Genomic DNA, 20,306 nt, shown 5'->3' with positions numbered 1-20,306 from the left:
TAGAATAAAAAGCTGAAAACAGAGCAAAAGACTCAGTAGGTTTGTTGGTGTATGTTTGGCAGAGAGCAATGGGAAATGTTGCTGTGCCGAGTTATCTGTTGACAAGGTGGCCAGCGATCCTAACAGGAGATCATAACATTACAGTGGCAGACTGTACGGCTGAAATCAAAAGCTGTCCTGTTTTAAGCTCCGCTGCCCCCAGATTCACACTGCTAAATGTATTATTCCAAAGTTAGACACCTGGATCATTAATCAAACATTTTCCTCGCTCAATGTCACATCTGCTTAATCACTGGTGCATAATTAGAATGGTGCTGGTTTAATGACTCTGCAGAGATGTCTTATATTAATAAAAAATACAGCACAGATCCAACATAGGCAGTGGCAATGCAAGTTCCCTCATTCTTCCCTATCAAAGGGTTTTAGTCATGGAAGAGTCACCTTTCGATGGGAGTTATTAGTCTGCTTTCAGTCTGCGTTCCCTCTCCTGTTTGCCTCTCTCCTCAAGCAGCCCACAGAAGTGGCAGGTTTTTCTTAGTAATGTTGATAATTGTCCATTGAAAATTGAACTGCCATGATAAGCTCATCGCGCAGAGGCAAGGGGCTAGTGATGACTCTTTGTCACTACTGATTGGGCTGTATTTGAACCAGCAGCTCAGAAGAGATTTTCTTTTTCCTCATTACTAATCCCCGAAGCAGTCTTCCACTGTGTACAGGTCACTGGCTCTTCTTTCGCATCTTAGAGACTGCCGTTTTCGTGCAATGTACATTTCTTTTATCCTTCTTCATGTTGCCTATTGTCTAAAAGTCAAATAGCCCCACTGAAGACCTGCTATGCTGACTATGCATGTGTATCAGCAGAAAAGCAGACTGCATGTTTTTAAAAACATATGTTACATGCATAAAAGATTAAAAAAACCCAACTTTAAAAATACCTTTTAAAATAGCCATGCACCTGGAAAGAAGAAAGGCTAGTGTTTCATCATTCTAAGATGCCCATTTCTCCTCCATAGGGAAGTATCTAGCCAAAGTTCCTGAATTAGTATTTTTTTCCAGTTTCATTAGGTTTTATTCAGAAGTAGAAGAAATTACTGCACTTCATTTGTCCTTTTCAAATGGAATCCTTTTCTATAATTGATCTATTAGTAAAAGAATCTGGCCTTTATATAATTAAACTATCAGCAAAGCAGTATTATGGATAACAAATACAGTGACATAAGTGAAAAGAGTAGCTTGTAAAGCACAAAGAATATCTATTAGCATCTCTGGGTATCATAATTTAAAGACATTTTCTAATACGTATTTGTCCTCTGAGTGTATTAACGTAGTGCACCCTGTTTAAGCTGTCTAATAAACAGTTAATATTCTGAGCCAGCGGCATATAAATGTTAACAGCTGGAGGCTGGGCAAGTCTTCTATTAAATGGAGCCAAAAAAAGCCCTCGACATTAATCACTGTGTGGCATCCTGATGTTTGCGATGCTGCCTCGATATGTGATTACAATATGTTCTCTGTCATCTATCTGAGGTGCCTATCACCATGATCGTTATGTGACATGCTTACCAGTTTTTCAGCATTTAGCGATACTTTATTATACATTACAGTTCAAAAATAAGTAATATTATGCCACATTTATCTAGGTAATTTCAGTCTTTAGCAAGCATTTTATTTATTCCTTTTGCCGTCAACTATTACATGAAGTCATTAGGAGCTGGTTGCCAATTCACACACAACCCAGCCACAAGATCTGTGAGAGAGAGGAGAGCGTGGAGGACCACATGGATTCTTTTGCTCAGGGGAGGTTGTCCATCTGGTCCTTTATCATGCTTCTAGCTCAGCCTCTTTAGTCTGTTTTACAATCTTTAAACCCAAACCAAAATGAAAAAAGCAAACACAGAGATGAGAGAAAACTCGTGTAGGGACTGTGTGTTCTGTTACGGTAATTTCCAAATGTATTCAATCCTCTGAAAGAAACCTTTGCCTTCATTTCTCCCTCTTAAAAAAAAGCTGCAATAATTATGAAAGTAGCAAGACTGTTATTTGTTAGCCCTCAGTTCCACTGCTTTTGTGGTGGATGTATGCAAAATTATTTGGATACCATGCATACACCCGAACAAATACTCAGTCCAGGATCCTGGGTCAGAAATTACTCTAGAGTGACTCCTTAAGCCTTTTGAGTGTAGATGATGGGATATATTTTGAATCATCAAATAAGAGGCTGTTGGTTTGTTTGCAATGCCCAACGATACACGTGTAATTGTTTTCAGTGTGGAAACTCTATAATAGGGTCTTGTAATTACAACAGCTTCTCCCCAGCTGTATGCTTCGGACTCTTCTAAAATCCAGCAGTTCCTGACTTCTCTCCCCCTTGATTTCGGTGCCTTTCCACGACTCTTTTCAAGCTCAAGGTGAAACTGCATCCTGGTGCACAGCAAAAAAATATTACCGAGTTGCAAACCGGTTTCCAGGGACTTGCTGGGAGTATACCCTAGAGTATGCTGTATTGTCGTATTACTGTGGACCGTCTTTTACGCAAGGATGGAGAGAGAAGGATTACTTCCTGCTGCCTGCTAATTAGGGGATGACATCAGAAGGGGGAGCAGAGCAGGAGTAGTCTTAGCTCATGAATCATGAGTAGGCAGTGGCAGCCCAGCTGTGAAAACCCTGTGGAGGCCTTGCAGCCAAAAGCAGAGAATGAGAGTTTTAGTCCGAGCAGAGCTTTTGGCAGGGACTGTTTTGTGGTGTTTTACAGAGCGTTGTTCATAAACAGTCCCTCTTGTTGATAGTTCTCTTATTTTTGATTTTTTTTTGTTTGTTTGTTTTTTTGTTTGTGTTCCCCACCACCACACCCCCTTCCTCTTTTGACAGGAAACTCAGTGCAGCATCTTAATGCAATTACAGTGCCTTTGTTGATTAATGTAGATTTAATTGCAAGAGAAGTTTACATGCTTATATTTTAAGAGCCTTCTGTAAGAGATTAATGAGAGGGTGAATAATGGTAAATACATTAAACAACATTGTATAACCACATAAATATTAGTAATTGTTGCAACAGTGGACATTTTAATGACCCACACATGCTGTAAATAGGTGGTTATGAACATTGTAACATTATCTCTGTTCTCCTATGCTCCTCTAAATGTTAAATAACCCCCTCAGCAAAACCTTTTCAGTAGAGGGGTTTTTATGAGTTAGGGTTTATTGTTGCAGTGCACCACTGTGCATAGAGATGGGAAGCCTGACAGATGGAAGGGTTTGCAGTCACTGTGGTTTGGTGGTGGCCGTCGGTTTTTATCCAAGTGAAGGAGGTTTCAACATACAAAGTGCAGGGGACAGTGCTCCAAACTGTCAGGTGTTAGGGTAGCTCTGTGTGGGATCCCTCTAAATAATAGCTGTGATGAGATCATTCCTTGATATAGAAAATAGTTAAGGGTTAACTATGTCAAAGAGGAGGAATGGAAGGGAGAAAATTCTGTGATTTACTGGTTAGAGGTTATTTTCTACTAAGGAGGCAGTGGTGTGAGCCTCCTGTGAGCTGCACAGGTCTGCTCATGTCTTTTTTATGCCCTACAATCACCTCCTCCTGTGTGTGAAAGTATCTTGGAACTACATGAGGAGTTTCAGGTGGGGTTGGGGCATTTGGTTTGTGTTTTTGAGAACAACCAGTTCAGGATGGCCCCCATCCATAGGATAGAGTTCGGGCTTAGATTGTGTTTTAAGGCACATTCTTTTACACAGGATAGGAAGCCTGAGTGTTAACAGTTACAACACATAGCTTTGCAGCATTTTTGGATCTAGAGTAAATGCGCAGGTGGCACAAGAAATAGTGCATTATGAAATATAACCTTGGAAAACCAAGTTTTTCAACATTTGAATTATTGTGCATTTTCCTAATTGTAACCTCTCTTCTCAGAGGTGCCCTGTTTTTACTGCTGCTAGGCTTGCCCTTTTGCTAGGCTCCACTCTCAGCTGTTCTCTCATCTAACCTCCCCATGGTCCATCTTCTCCTTTCAGTTGCAGCAGTGGTAAAGGAAGGAAAATCCCGTTGTTCCCTTGATTGCCAGTACCACCCAAGGAAACAGCTACACGCCAAATGCCTTCTCATTTTGCAGCTAGTCTAATTCTGTCCCATCTGATTCCTCTTACGCATTGCCATTTGGTCAATGCCTGTCTGATAAGTTGAGCTGAATACCTATGAATGCTAATGAACTCCCATACATCGATGTTCAGTTATACCATTAAGTTAAAATTCTGATACACATTTAGGTATGTGATAGAGAGATGTATAATTTCCTATGCAGTAGTATTGCCACAAGGCTTTAAAGTAACATTCTAGAGGTCTTGAAATATTTTATTCTGGATGAATAACAAAAATTTTTAAAGCCTAAATGTGTGTAAAGTAAGGACTAAACAACAACTGGAGGAGGATAATAATAGGAGTGTGGAAGATGTAAGTTTCTGGCGAAAGTAGAAGTACAAGAAACTGAAACAGAAGGAGGAGTAAAACTAAAGGAAAAAAACCCAACAACAATAACAAAGTAAACACAAAAGTGAAAATTTCCTCTAATCGTTTTTAACTGTGATGTATTATTTCACTTAAAACTATCCAACTGAAACTATGAAAAAAGAGTACTGTAAAGTGTTTGACAGATGTTACGGATACATTCTTACAGCTCTGGGCTAGACTATGTTACAGGTAACTTCCATCTGCCTGCTCTCTAGCATATTTTTGAAAAACTATGAATAAGGCACTGATTTAAATGTTATAGTAGTTAAAATCCACAAAAATAGTAAAATCAACATTTTACAGTAGTTGAAAGAATAGAGCAAAGATGAAGGGAGTAGCCAGTACATCAATAACTCGGAACCAGGCTTTAAGAAAACAGAATAAATAAAAGGGAGCTGTTACTTAGGGGCCTTTGCTGACGATGCACAACCTAAGCCCAGCCTAAAACTTCTCTTAAACACAGTCATAACAGGCATTTCTATTAACAGCAAAGCACACATAAAATGCAAAATGAAAAAAAAAATCATCAATGCAAAACATTGATATTGGAAATCAAACTTGATCATACATTGTTCATCGGAATTTTGTTTTCCATTTTAATCATCCATATGGAAAGGTGGAAGAAAAGCCAATTATGTGTGTGTAGCAGGGGGTTGTCCCTTACACTTATTTGTTGCAGAATTGTTTTTCCTTTTGCTTTCACTTTTACAGTCTCAAGCTGTTCTCATCTTCTTTTCTTTCCATGCAAAACTATGTTTAGCAAGACATATTTGGAATGTGGATGAGAGAAGAAAGCTGGGAAGCTGAAGGGCAAAAGACTGTTTAAGTGCACTGTGTCATTTTGCCTCCATTTGACTTTTACCCTTGCAATCTGTGGTGACAGTGAGACTAGCAGTCATTGCTTGTCCGTGGGATCGTCACATTATGCATCACTGTCAGGAGAAGAATTAAAACTCTTATCACATGCGGTACTTCAAAGAAACCTAGAAATGCAGTGTTTAATATGGTTAGGCCTAATTATACAGTCAGTGGGGGTTTTGGTAGGGTGAGGAATGCAAGATCAGATATAGGATCATTCTTTCACGTCTGAAGTGAAATTATGTCAAATTCAGCAATATAGGAAAAACGGATGACGGATTTGTGAGTTAAGAAGCGAAGACAGTGTACAGGTGTTTAAAACCAATTTTTGGCTCAGAATTATGCAACAGTGTGAAATGTAACTAATTTAGGGATTCCAGCAATTTATCTAGCTAAAGTGTTTTCTAGTTGCATACAGCTGATGGTTTCTGTAGGGATTTTAAGTCTTGAAGTGGCTAGGTAGAACTGACAAATATTAGGGACATAAGGAAATTACCTTCCCTTTTTCCTTCTCCCCTTCCTCTGTTGTGGTTTGGAAAGGGGATAGGGGTATATATGGAGTGCACAGTGCAGCACTGTGTTGAGTTACCCCCAGTCTCCTAACTAGCTGATACTGTGCAGTGATGCAAGGGAAACTAGCCCTGCTTCTGCATCCAGGGACCATGCCTAATTAGCCAGCTATATTTCTCCCTGTTTCAGAGCTTATTTGTCCAGAGCTACATTTCCTGGAGATCAAGCACAGCTAAACCATAGAGGCATAGTCATAAGGGGCAGCATTTAGGTCTGTCTTCCTGAACGAAGGCAAAATAGCTCCTGACAAAGCAAGAAGCTTGAAAAGTTGCAGATATGGAGACATGATAGTGGAACAAGCATCCTCCAGATTTTTGATAACAAGACACCCGAGGTTTTTTAATTCCCAATGTTTCCAATATGGTATTTTTCAAACACTTTCTTTAAAACTCAAAAATATATTCTCCTGAGAAGAGAACAAACCCTTGGGGTCAGAGTCTTCACAAACTTCTTTTTAATGAATAAATATTTCTAATCCCTGTAGTGAATGTCCCAATAGACATTCTCCCAAAGGCTTGATTGGCATACATCTCACCTCCTACAGCAGGGACTCAAACTTCCTTTTAAGCCTATCACCAGCTGATATTATCTCCTTAGTCATGAAGTCAGGTATCTGTTGTTTGATAAAATACCTTAGAGGTGTTTATGGGGAACAACCCCAATCTGTCTTCTGTTTCAGTGAACTCACAGATTGTGAGCTTACTTGCCAGGTAAGGCAGGAGGAATGAGTCAGGTGATTTTTTTTTTTTCCTGTTGTTAATCTAGAAGTGCTTCTTCTGTGCATACAAGTAGACAGTTTCTGAATTTAGTGCTGAAATTGTGCTTGTCTGTAAAAAAAAAAAACAAACCCAAAAGAGAATTCTAAGGAAATCTAAATCACTTTAAGTGACTGTAAGTCACTTAAATCTCTCTGAAATTATATTGGAATGAAACATATATTTTCTTAAAGGCTTGATTGTAAAGCCAACTTAAAAAAATGGGCTAATTATGTTTTTATGATAATTTAAAGAAATCAGCATTGCTATCAGCTTTGGCAATGAACACATGATTTCTGCTGGTCTAATTTTTATTTTCTTGTTTCTTAAGTTAAACATTAAAAAGTATGAAACAGCTTTATGCTCCTTTTAACAAGAATAATGCCATTATACCAACAAAAAGAAAACTATTTTGCCAAAACCATTACTTGTAATCAAGACATTATAGCTTATTGACATGGCATGTACACCATGTGTCTGAGGCATTTCTGGAGGCAAACAGAATTTTGCAGGTGAGTGCAAGGTGAATGAACAAGGTCATCTTCAGTAGGATTCAAATGATTTTAAATCCCAAATCCACAAGACTCTATACTTGGATATAGGGTATGTGAGTACCTCTTGCTGGTGTTGCCTCAGACTGCCAATAGTTTGCAGCTGAGCTACTCAGGTGTTTGCATTAAGTGTATCATTACTTTTGTGGTGGCATAATCAGTGACTGAAGATTCTTACTAAATGCCTGAAATGGTAAGTACCACGCTCCCTGAGAATAAATTTGGAAAGCTGCCTGGGTTATATATTGCTGAAGACTGAGGTAGTGGGGCAATAATTAATAAACTGCTAGAAAGCAGAGAAATTTCACATCTAAAAATGTTTACAGTGATGTGCCAAGAAAAGTGAATGTTACTCATAGATTAACATAGTCTCTGCTTAAGGATGGTTAACTCATAAAAGCTAGTTTGAGTTCAGTAGAAATCTGTTCTGAATGCTTTGTAGGCTACAAAAGGATACATTTTTTTCTTTTTTTTCTCTTCTTTCCTCAAGACTGCAGATTTATTCTCAAACTGTTGATACTGTCATGCTCTTGCCTAAAACTAATATGCAGTTTATCTTCAAAACTAGTTTTTTCTCTTTGATTTCTTTGGATAGCTTGATTCTAATTATATTACCTAGGAACCTGAGTTTAATCTGTATATCAAAACACAGCATCTTCTTAGTTTATTGGAAGATTAGCTTTTGCTTTTTTTTTTTAGGAATAATTTCTTAGCTACTCTGAATGTATTAGTTTGTGACTTCTGGTTTGTGTAGCTTAAACTCCCGTTGAATTCATTAGTTTAGCAGTGGGATTAGGCTAACCAGAGCAGGATGCTTAAGAAGTAAAATAAGGGAAAGCCTTCCTTTGAATAGTGGATAGATCTTGTTCTGCATAGGTATTCGTTTATTTTCTTTCATCTTCTACCATTGTGGTTCCATTATTTTTTCCATCCTACATTTTCTATTCTTATCTTCATTTTTCACTTCTTCTCACCTTTCCTTTCATTCTGCAAATAGATGTCTTGAGATTCATTTAAATTATTTCCTTCAGTGCCCTGTAAAGCATGTTCTCATCTTACTCATACATTAGATGCATTAAATTCTTTCTGACATCAACATTACCCCTTGATTAAATTACAGCCCTGAATTCAGTTGGGTGTCATGTAGTCTTGGATAGATGTAAAGCAATGTTAGTTTTATACTGCTACCTCATGTTTCACTTTGCTCCCCATGAAGTATTTTCTTTCTTATAAGAAAGAGTTTTTCTTTAGTGCAAGTTGTCTAGCAAAATGTTTATGTATGTGGTGTTAAAAGAAAAGCAATAGAGACATAGTGCATGCCTATTCTTTTTCTTGTATGTTATCTTTAAGCCTAACCTAGTGATGAATCTCCCTTATAATCATTCCTGAAGTACACACCAACCAAAGTGTCTTCTTTCATCCTCTCTAAGTGAATTGGTTATAGTTGTTATCCATAAGCTTAGTGCTTGCAATCTTGATAGAAATCTCATCAGCTTCTTAACTGGTATTTAGTGTTGAAGACAGATTCGTCTGTTGCCATTGTACTGATACCAGCAAATTAGACTAAGAATTATTTGATTCCTTCTTTTGTGAAAATTACATAGGTGTCCTAAACGTCTTACAAATGGGAAGTTCTTAAATTAGCTGTAAGAAAATTTCGAAAAAATGATCCTTCTTATTGCAAACTCACTTTTATTGTTACTTCATTTTAGGTAACGTTCAAAGCATCAAGATACTCTGTTTCACCAGACTTAAGATTTGTTCTTCTTGCGTATGATGTTAAACAGGTAAGCTAACCATTCATAATCAAAGAGCCTCTGAACTAAAACTCTGACACCCTTGTTGTTTTGTATAGTTCACCTGTGATTCCACATAATATAATTTGGTTCATTCACTTGATTTCTCTTGCCAAAACCTTCTGATGCAGTGATGGCGAAGTATGTATTTAAGTGTGTACAGTCATACTGCAAGGTTCTCAGTTGAGGTAAATTGCCATGGCTCCTCTGAAGTGTCATGCTGGTTTTGTGGTAGAGGTTTCATAACCCTTAAACTGTTCTGTTACTAGGTGATTATGTGAAAGCCTATCTTTTGATATTCCTTCTGTTTTAAGCAGCTCTACATGTCATTTATGGACTATACTAAAAAAAAAAATCTAGGCTGATTCATGTCATGGAATTTTTATTGTTGGCTTCAGTAGTCTGAAATCTGATAGTCTGAAAGTCTCTTGGACTATATAATGGAGTGTATTCTTTGTTTCTCATAGTATTTAGCGATTTTGTAGGCTATTATGTTGTCAAAAGAGTTTCAGTCAATAATGCCATAGAGAGTTTTCTAAAATGAATCTTTGAACACAAACAAAAATGAAAATGGTCTTATGAATTTCCTCTATACATATTGGTGTTTGCATAAAAAGTACTATTAAAGTGCGAACTGCTCTTCATTACAGAATAGTTCTGGATTGATAGACTTAGTGGTTATTCAAGCAAGTTTGGGTTGTGGGGTTTTTGTTTTGTTTTTTTTTATTTTGAAACAGTAAAATTTAGAAATACCTGTTAATACCTGTGACTTTAATATCAGAAGTCAATGTTCAGGAATGACAAAAAATTACTATTGTTTATCACATTATACTACAGTACAGTAGTTTATTTATTTTGTGTTGGGAACTGATAATACAATAGCTGTGTGTTGTGGACTGAAATTCTTAGAACAATAAAATATTCATTTCCAGGTCAGTATACAAACCTTTCCAGCCTTCTGGTAACATTGTTGTATTGATCTGTATACCCACGGCTTTAATTACATCTGCAAACTGGAAAATGTGCTGAAAGCTGATCTGAAATATTCTAAAGGTGTTGATATAAAATGATTCATTTACTTGGTACTAGATCCAAGTAGGTTTTTCTTCTACCAATTCTAGTGGCTTCTGGATCAAGCTCTTTATGATACTCATGTATGAATAAACCACGAAAAAGCTGCTGCTGTTCAGTTCTCTATTTTTGTTGTGAAGGGTTCCAGTTTGATTCCTGTCTGAAAAATACTTGCTCCTTGCTGTTTCCCTTCTTGATTGCTTCTTACTGTGTGAAAGAGTTTAATAATCCCTCATACTGACTTAATTTCCTCATGTGATCTATTGAAATTTTTGTTTTGGATGGGTTGGTTCGTTTGGGATTTTCTTAGTAATAGCATATATAGCTGCTGTAGAAAAATAAGGAAGACATGATAGTATCCATCACACTTTATTGCATCTAAATGTAGTAACATCAGGGATGAATGCCTGCCCCACAATAAAGATGGTCCATTGACATGCAAATTGCTCTCAATGCATGCTGAATATATCCCTTTGCAGTAGAACTCCCTTTCTGTATTTCATTCTTGGTTTTGTTGAAAAAAGAAGCTTTGCCTTCATTTTACAGTCCAGTTGCTGGAAGTTACTTAGAGGGATGAGGTTTGCAGCATTTAGATTTTGCATCTAGCCATTTCCTTTGCTCATGTATATTGACAACAAGTAATTAAAATGAGAAATGAACAGGATTTAGCAAGCAATTTGTGGTGGTAGTCCTGGATGGCTTTGGATGAGGCTTGTGATTCTTACTCTCAATGTGCTCCAGCTAGGCTCATGGCTTTCAAACCAGAAACATACTGTGATTGTTGTGTCCTCTAGAAGTGGCGGTGACGGTGCTGAAATTGGTTAATAACTGGATGTTATCAGTCAGATGTAAATAATAAAAATGCCATTGAAGTCTGTTAACCTCCTGAGAAGAATCTGTTGCTTTGGGTGGAAGGGAAAATAACCAAAAAGAGTCCAAGCCAATTCTTTTAGAAGTTACAAAAAAATATTATTGTGAATATGTGGTAAAAAAGCCTTTTTTCCTCCAAATTTTTTGATTCTCGGGTCATTTGTTAGGCTGGTGAGACACTTCTGTTTTCCCAAAATCTGTTGGGGAAAAGGTATGCAATGCCTTGGAAAGCCTCTTTATTTCTGCATAACTAATGCTTCCGAATAACACAAAGGGTTAAGTTAGTGTTCATTCTTCTTGGGCCTTCTCTTTTTTTTTTTTTTCCTTCTTTTTTTTTCTCAGTCAGAGCCAGACTTATTGGGTCTGGATGAGAGGAAATCTGGCTGTCTACCTTACTCCTTCCCCTGGCTGTTAACTATAAATTATTAAATTTATTGCCTATAAAATTAAATTAATATTAAACGGTATAACTTAATTAGAGATTTTCAAATTAGTTTCAGTAGAATCAGGCCAGATTCTTTCTTCGTATCTCATTTGAATGTAACTTTTTACAAAACTGAGGATTTGCTTACTGTAATTTGCTACAACACATGGTTGAGTCTTTAATAATACCCAGTTCAAGGAACTGCAAGTAACTTATTGTAAGAATTTAGTTGATCTCACCATCTGCTACAAATTTCCTCAGACCCCTGCACATTACTACCTATGTTTGCCCCTTATTTTTCCTTCTTTGTTAAGATTTAGGTGTATAATTACACTGTAACGTATTTGATGGGATTTCTGCTTTTGCAGACTGTCAAGACTTTGGGTTTTTAAAATTATAATGGTTGTTTACATACATTAATCTGTGTTCTTTGTAACATACAGTAATACAGCTGGAACAGATTTATTAATCAACAGTTTTATAAATAAGCTAGTGTGTTTCAGCTGAACAGATTGGAGAAAAATAGAGACAAATGTTTCTTCAAGACATTTTGTCATGAAATTGTAATTAGAAACAAGGTTATTTTGATGTTTGGATTAAAAATAAATGTTGAGTTAAATTAAATAGTTGAATATTTAGTTTACTGTTGTCAGCATTTTCTTTAATCTATTTTATGCTTGGAATGGCAAACTTTAATTAAATTTGCAGTTGTTTCAGCACAATTAAGAATGTCCTCTATGCATAACGGGACATAAATCTGCATGAAAATAAGCCATCTTTGAATACAAAAGTAATAATTGAATGAATCATTTAAATCATACTTAATAGAAGGAACAAAACTATTTCATGTGGCATAGCAGCTGTTTTGGTATAGCTCTAAAAAATTCATGTGGAAGAAGATTCCTTTGCTAAGGAATTCAAAGTGTTGTAAATTGATTTCTGGACATCAAATTCCCTCCATCTATATCATAGCTGATCACAGAATGGAAGCCAGTATTACTGGCATAAGCACTGTGTCTGTCTGGCTTTTTCTTTTTTAACAGAAGGCTGTGGCAATTTTAGAGGTGCTTTCTGTGTGTTCTTTGCTGCAGTACTCCATAGTTCTTCATGCTTTGGAAATGCTTTCATCAATTCTCCAAGTTTTTTGACTTTGCCAAAACTTGCATGGATCAACTGTATGTAGTTCAGACTGTCTTTCTGTCACTCATGGTAATTTGGTCGGCATCGCTGAAAAAGTCTCACTTTGCAAGGCAACAGATCAGTAAGTAGGAACTAATTTGAGAAATGAACACATACATTCTTGCTGAATGTCCTGCCATCCTGATTCTTCTGGGACAGTGTGAACGCAGCAGCAAGGAAACCATTGTATGTATTGTATGCAGAGAGGGGACAGTTTTGCAGTGCTGTATCTTTTTGATTTTCCTTTGAAGATTGTCAAGGTATGAGCAAAGAATGTGATGCTCTGAGACGCAGAGCATCTAAGCCGGTTGAGATTTCCAGAGGAAAAGTTATTTCGCTATTGCTTTCAATAAGGACTGTGTTAAAATGACATTTAAAATTTTTCTTACTCTGCTTGTGGTGTTATTCACAACTACCAAAACTTGATTTAGAGTTTTGATTAGAAAATGGAAATCAGATACTCTGTTCTTGCATTAGTGATAAAGATTGGGGCAGTAAATTTGCAATTTGCAGTGCAGTGAGCAGTGAGGTCCTAAGAAGTTCTTTTGCCATTGGGGAATTTTGGTGTCCCTCAGCAGAAGATGAGTTGTCCCTGGAGACCACATGAAATGAAAATAAGCTTTATTCTGGATATTAGTGGTTTTTTTTACTCAGACATCATAAACATGTTCTCCCTGTGCTCTTGCTGGAATATAATATGCCACAGAAGAGCAAGTGAAGAAGTAAATGAGATCAGTTCCTTTTTTTCTTTGCAAGTCCCCTTTTTTCCCTCACTTGATTTAATAATCCCTTGCTTGTGATTTTGTTTTTTTTTCCTACAAACTGTCCTTTCCTTCTCCCTACTTTCAAATCACTTTTGAATACCAACTTTAAGTATTTTTTCCTACTTTATTCTCTTTACTATTACTAATGCATCATTTGCTGCTTTCAATGCAAAATGAATTATGCGCAGGTTTTTTTAACTCTTGGTTCAGAAATGTGTTTAAAAAAGAGATTGAAGTTCAGCTCTAGTTTAGAAGCATAAGCATTTATACACTCTCTAAAAAAGGAAATGCTTTCCTGAATTAGGGCTTCAAACTGTAATGTTTTTTAGCTGGAGAATTTTAATAAAACAATGTATTTAGCTTAAAACACCGTGAAAATAGCTTCTAATGATTCTTATGGTAAGATCAGGATGAAGAATAATCCAGTCCTCTTCAGAAAGGTAGGAGGAAAAATAGTTTTAGATCTAAAAGTCACTCATTCAGTAGGAATGAAAAATATTTCAAAAGTGTTTCTGAATATTTGTAGTTTAATGTATTGAAGTAAAGATGAGAGTCCAATACAGTATCTGAAGCAAAGAAACCCCAAGAGAAAGAAGTTACTTATCTGCCGTGTGCTGATGCCTGTCATAACTTTGCTGCTGTAATACCTATTTTTAGAGGATAATGATAGGGACTACTGACCACAGTCTATAGCGAATGGAGGGTGAACAGCAACAAGTGACATGCCTATCAAACTCTTAGAGATTACCTCTGATACTGGCTTACTCGAGTGTACTGAAAGGATCTGCAGGAGTTTGTCTGCAGATTAGAAGAATCCATGAGGGGAAAAATTCAATTAAGTCTTAAATGATGATTATCTGTTCTGCATTAGATTATCTTTCTACCAAGTAGGTGGAAACTAAATGTTCAATTCTCAGTAATCTTCTTGGGCAGTGAAATTAATTATTGCTTTTTTTTCCTGCAAAAATTCAATGATAAAGAAATCACCTCGCATTATGTCTTATTTTTAACCAAGACACTGTTTGGTGTTAACATCTGCAGGTGTTTTCAACAAGATAGTTTATACAGTGCTTATGAAAATCTGACTTTGAGCATCATCTGGAGTACCAGCTAATGGTTGGAAACATATGCAACAAGGATGAAATGAAATCTGTCTTCTAACGTGTGGAAACAATATTTTCTCAAAAGATTATTCCATACAAAAGAATAACAAAAGACTTCTTAAACAAGCAGTGATCTGGACAATGACATTTTATGTAGAGCTGTCTATGAAGTAAAGATCTGATATAAAATTCATACTATCAACTTTTTTCTCCAGAAATGCGTCCTTCTTTAGATAAACCTGTTTTTCATGTGTATTTATTTAGGTTCTGAGGGTGATCTTTCATCTTTCATTTGTTCATTTTGAGATGAGTCCAGAAGCAAATCATGCATGTGCATACTCCTGAACTTAGGAGATCATAAATAAAAGTCTGATCCAGACATGACTTTCCCATTCATCTTTATCTGTTGTCAAGAACATAAAAGACCAATTTTTATCAGCTTAGGGCAGTGAGAAAAAAAAATAAGAAGGAAATTTTAAGTAAGATCCTCCCCCAATATTTGAAGTTATTTCTTGCAAATATTTTTGTGATATATTTTATTCCTGTCTTAGGTAGAACACGATTAGGTGTTTAAAAGGTCAGATATTGAGCAATTAATGGAAGAGGGCTCCTCAAATTTTCCCCTTTTAAAGGCTGTTGTTTTACTTTGAGTCAGAGTTTTAGCTGGATAGATTAGAATTAGTTAACATAATAGCTAGGCTGTAGGTGATCCTGGCATACTACTCATCTATTACATATATCTGACTTTATTTTATATAGCTCCACAGATATGAAAGACATTTTAAAGATATAAAAAGACAAGGTCTTTGCCTGAGATGATGTGCTTTGTAGTAAAACATGGCAAAATGAATTTGGTGACACTGTGCTATTGTGAATTATCCCATAGGAGTTAGTATTCATATGAATACACAGTGTCCCACTTCTATCCAGGGTTTTGTCTAAATTATGTGGCAAAACATAATGACCACCAGTCCCCATAAATAGAAGATGAGGAAGAATAGAAAGAGTGTATTTTATGTTGAGAATCTTGGGCATTGATGTTTGTTTGGTATTTGTCTGATAAACAGCCTCTTCACATTTCATCCATGTTTAATTGCAGTCCTCTTAAGTACTTCCATTCAATTCATCAGACAGCTTACTAGCTTACTACTTATTAGAAGTAGCAGAGTTATACCTGGAGTATCTGCATATCTTTTGTATTGTTTGTCTTTGTGTATGCATTATTATAGTTACATTATTGGCATATTTGTGATGGGACGATGGGGCTGCTCTCTGCCAGGGCTTTACAATGATCACCTGCAGAACAGGGGGTGAATTGTCACAATCTTTTCCTTTAAAAAAATTTGGAACTAAAAAGGTAGGGAAACAGGGGTACTATTGGGATGCTTCGACTGTTTTTTAGAATCTAATATGAAAGCTGTCATGTCACATACGTGTCCATATGCATCCATTTACTTATTTTTCAGAAGGGGTTTTTTAATTTCTTCTAGAAAGTGCTTTCTTGCATCAGCTGAAGAGTTCATATACACAGATTCAGCCTTTTGTAACAGTTAAAAAAAATAGAACGCCCTTCACTTTTCATAGGAAACGACATGAGACAAGGTATTGCTGTTTTTCAAATAACTTACTGGGTCTCTCTGTTCCATTTATACTTACAGGATTGCTGTTCAATCTCAAGTTTTATAAGTAAACAAAATGAATAATTCTAATTTAGGTAGAAGATGGCTCTTTTTTCTCATTCAGAATTGCCAGAGTTGAAAAATCAGAATTCATGTTTTCAACTTATTGTTCAAAGACAGTATTGAAAAAAGAACATTGTGCTTTGCTATTGTTCAGTAAAAATTGATTCTAGGGCATTTAGCTTTTCAAACAAAATGTTTATTGACAGAAAAAGTATTTATTTTCAATAATATTGTCATTCTTATCACGTATGAATACTGTTATTTCAGGAAGACTTAGGTAGGGTCCAGTTCAGTTACCAAGACCCAGCAGTTCAGAAACAGTCTTAACAAAACTGTGATTTTTCACGTGGTCATACTCCTACATCCCATAATAATCCAGGAGGACTGGAATCCCTGTGGGCTAATGCTATATAAATAAGCAATATTACACTATTTAAGTCAGCAGCTCCCTTTAGCAACTTACTTTATCCAGCATAAGGTCTAGCTTCTGCTGTGAAACTGCCAACCCTATCACATCCTCCCCATTTCTCTTCTGTGCATTGATAATATGCAGAAATGTCCCAGAAATGTCCATTGTAAGTGGAGGGTTTGTCCATCACAGCCTATAGACAAAAAACCACTGTGTTTAAAAGGTGTTTTTTTTAAAATTCCACTTATTTCTTGCTACTATCTGTTTTGTGTACTAATGATGTTACCAGAAATAGTGTACACCTGAAAATTAGTTTTACAATTATATTGTTATGTATTTTTTTAGAAGATGAGATACTAGTGACATTTTTATCAAATATCTGTGAGAATAAGTCTTCTTCAGCAATGCTGAATGGAAAAATAAGTTTGTTTGTGGGTTTTTTTTGTTTGTTTTGTGTTTGCTTTTTTTTAATAAAAATACCCCAAGGCCAGCCTGAATAAATAACAGGGCAAGGACTGTTAGGAGTCATAATTGGAGACTGTATTAGTAGCTGTTAGAGTCTGGAAAAGCTGAACAGAGCTTTAATTTGGATTAAGATCTGCCAGAGTTCACTACAAACAATTAGAATCAACTGATACACCCATCTGTTTTTAAAAATTGTTTCTTCCATGCTCCCAAGAAATAATGATTCCCTTCCTTGCTACCAAAAGAATATGGACTAAAAGAATATTTTACACATCTCTCAGTTTTGACAGGTTTTACCCTGAGCATGAATCATTGTTAGTTCAACTGCTATACTTATTGATTTCTCAAATACAAGAGCTGGCTCACATCTTCAAATACAGTGAATAAATGACTTCTGAGGAGCAAAATCACTTCATGGATCTGACTGACCCATATGTTAAAACATTTTACTGAAAATGCCATGTATGGTTTTTATGATATAGGCATCAGCATGTTCCATAATGACTCATATCAGATCTAACTTAAAAGACACACTCTTTCTATATGTACTGAAAATAAACAAGATTGAATTACTTAAAGAATAGCCCTCTTAACAAATGCCTACAGTCAGTTCATGTGTTCAATACACTTAGCAAATCAGTTTTAAACAATGGGGTTTTTTGCTTTTGTTTCATTTTTCATAATAGCCTCTATCTGAAATTCAATAATAATGTATCTTACTGAGAAATGTGATATGCATTATAGCTTTCTCATTAAACTTTTAAATAAGATACCATTAGTATTGATGAATGTAATCCCAAATGGTCACTTAATCTTAAAATAGTCATTGATCACGCATTCAGAATTTTAGTCTTGCAGCCAAACTAGTATATGTTGTTAGTGGTCATGAATTTTATACCAAAAGGAATTAACATCTTTCTCTGGCTGCACTGTTATGAATTAGATTTACAAACTAGGGATGACTTAGTGAGTTTCTGTTTTTTTCTAAATGCAACAACATTTGATTAAAAAAATCTTTTCAGATACATGTGATATCTGAAATAGAAAGCTTAAGCACAGTCCAGAAGGCCAAAGTTTTCATCTTTTGAAATATTTTGTCTTTGATTGTTAAAAATCATGTTTAAAATAGGAATTAAGAGGCAGAGTTATTCCACAATATTGATTGATCTGCTAGCATGTGGTTGAAGTCACATTAATAGCAGAGGTACTAGGTGGTTTTTTTAATACCTTTAGGAAAGCTAAACCAAATCTCTGTAGAGGAGCCCTGCTGTTTTTCACATTTTAAATGTATATAAGGATGCATTTAAATATATGTATATATAAATATATGTATATATTTAAATAAATATGGATTGAAATATTTATTTTAAAATAACCTAGAATTTAAATAACAATACGGACAAAGTAGAAGCATATACAAAACAAAAAAGTTAATACGTCTCTAGTTTCGTCAGTGTTGCCATATATCTTTTGACTGAATTCTGTCAGTGACGCTATTTTGGAATCAAAACCCCCAAACATTATATGCATATCGTATTCCATTTGTTAAATGCAATCAAGCTTAATTTAACTTTGCCCAGAGGGTCTGTGCACTTTCAGGACCCGTCTGGACCAAGCCCTGTGCCACCTGGTCTGGATTCAGTGTTGGTCCTGCTTTGTGCGGGAAGTTGGACTAATGAATTCCTAAGATCCTTTCAACCTGGGTGAGTCTGTAAGTCAGTATTGTCATGTCAGCAGTATTCCCCCTTTAGATAAAGATTCCCAAGATTAAAAAAAAATAAAAAAATAAAATTATTTTTTTGAACAGTTCCCAGGAAAGAAAACAAATGTCAAATGTCTACCTACATGTCCAGTCTCATAAAGTGCCAAATAGTACATAAATATTCCTTAAACCATTCTCAGTAGTTTTATTCATTCTTTTCTTTTATGTTCACTTAGATTCTTAATCTCCAAATGTTTCTATACCTTTGTGTATATGAGAAATCTCATCCTCTGCCTCTCCAGATACATGAACAGATATAATTCTCACTGCAGCAATCGGATTTGGGTGGAAGAAGTTCTGAAATGTTTGTGCTCTGCAAAGCAAGGAAAATCAGATGAAGAAAAAACCTCAGCTCAGACTGAAGGTTCACAATTACTTCTTATTATGATTAAATAGTCAAACAGGCTGGCCAGACCGGGAAAGCAATTATTCTAAAATGTGAGAGGGGAAAAAAAAGAAATCTGCTTTTTCAGTTATTCTGCATAATTCTGTCTCTATCAGCAGCGCACATTGAATAATAATTAAATTTTGCTTAAAATAGACAAGTTGGAAAAAAAAATTAGTGACTTAAACCAAAAGAAAATGCACAGCAGCGGGTAAGGCTTGCAACTGCCTTTTAATTCCAAATTACAAGTTCCTGGTCAGAAGAATCTAATGCACAAGCTAAAAGTGTAACTATAACATTCTTAATCAATACATGTTTTTTGTCTTGAAGGAGAGACTTTCTGTATTGTGCATTCACTCAAATTGCTGGGGGGGGGGGTGGGGGGTGTGTGGCTTTTTTTGTTTGCTCGTTTTCATAATGAGAAATAAACCAAGTAGGTTGAAATCTTAAAATCCTGGCACCTTTTTGGAAGAAATCAGTCACTCCAAAGACAAGTTCGAGTGTCAGTACCTGTGGTAAGGACTACCTGTAGCAATGGCAAATGGCCTGGAACATGAGCAAACGTGTTTAAAAGCTGTCCCATGGAGAATATTTGCTCTTCCCAAATGCCTATACAAAAATGATCTTGAAGCTGGAGGGTGTTGTGTGCCACAGGAGCTCCAAAGCTGCTTGTCACATTTCAGAGAACCAGTGTAAATGCATCAGAATTTAATTTTCTTCCACAATCTTTCACTGTGCAGGCCATATCACTAACTTTAAGTAGCAACCTTTATTTAGCAGGCACCAAAACTTCTTACCACTTCTGAACTTGATGAAAATGCCATTAAAGTCAGTGGAACTTTTTCCATTGACTTTAAAATGGACTTTTGGATCAGCTCTTGTCTACCTATCACACAAACGTAATAAAGTCATCTCTGTAATGTGACACCATGAGCCAGGTCGACAATGAATAAGGCACAGTGTGCTGCTAGGATTTTCAGCAGGATCTTGTAGAAGATAGGTTTATCAATGTTTTCAGAGGCTCATTGTGCCCTAAGTCAGCCTTTACGTGTGTAGGTTGTTTGCACCATTTGAACATTGGTCATCTTGCTTCCCGTGGTGTTCCCCCTCCTTAGGGACAGCCATGACAGAGACTTTTGACAGCTCGCTGTCATC

General features: G+C 36.1%; 1 protein-coding gene across 1 annotated transcript in view; it reads left to right on the top strand.

Annotated features, from left to right (window-relative positions):
* The window catches only part of DPP10 (dipeptidyl peptidase like 10), a 295,187-nt gene that overhangs the window by 143,028 nt on the left and 131,853 nt on the right, over positions 1–20,306 (top strand). Inside the window, exon 5 of the mRNA XM_075029375.1 lies at positions 8,954–9,028. Within this exon, the coding sequence (XP_074885476.1) occupies positions 8,954–9,028 (75 nt within the window). The remainder of the gene's footprint in view (positions 1–8,953; positions 9,029–20,306) is intronic.

This window comes from Buteo buteo, chromosome 5 (assembly GCF_964188355.1).
Source record: "Buteo buteo chromosome 5, bButBut1.hap1.1, whole genome shotgun sequence".
Lineage (NCBI taxonomy): Eukaryota > Metazoa > Chordata > Aves > Accipitriformes > Accipitridae > Buteo > Buteo buteo.
This window is presented reverse-complemented; position numbering and strand designations above follow the sequence as displayed.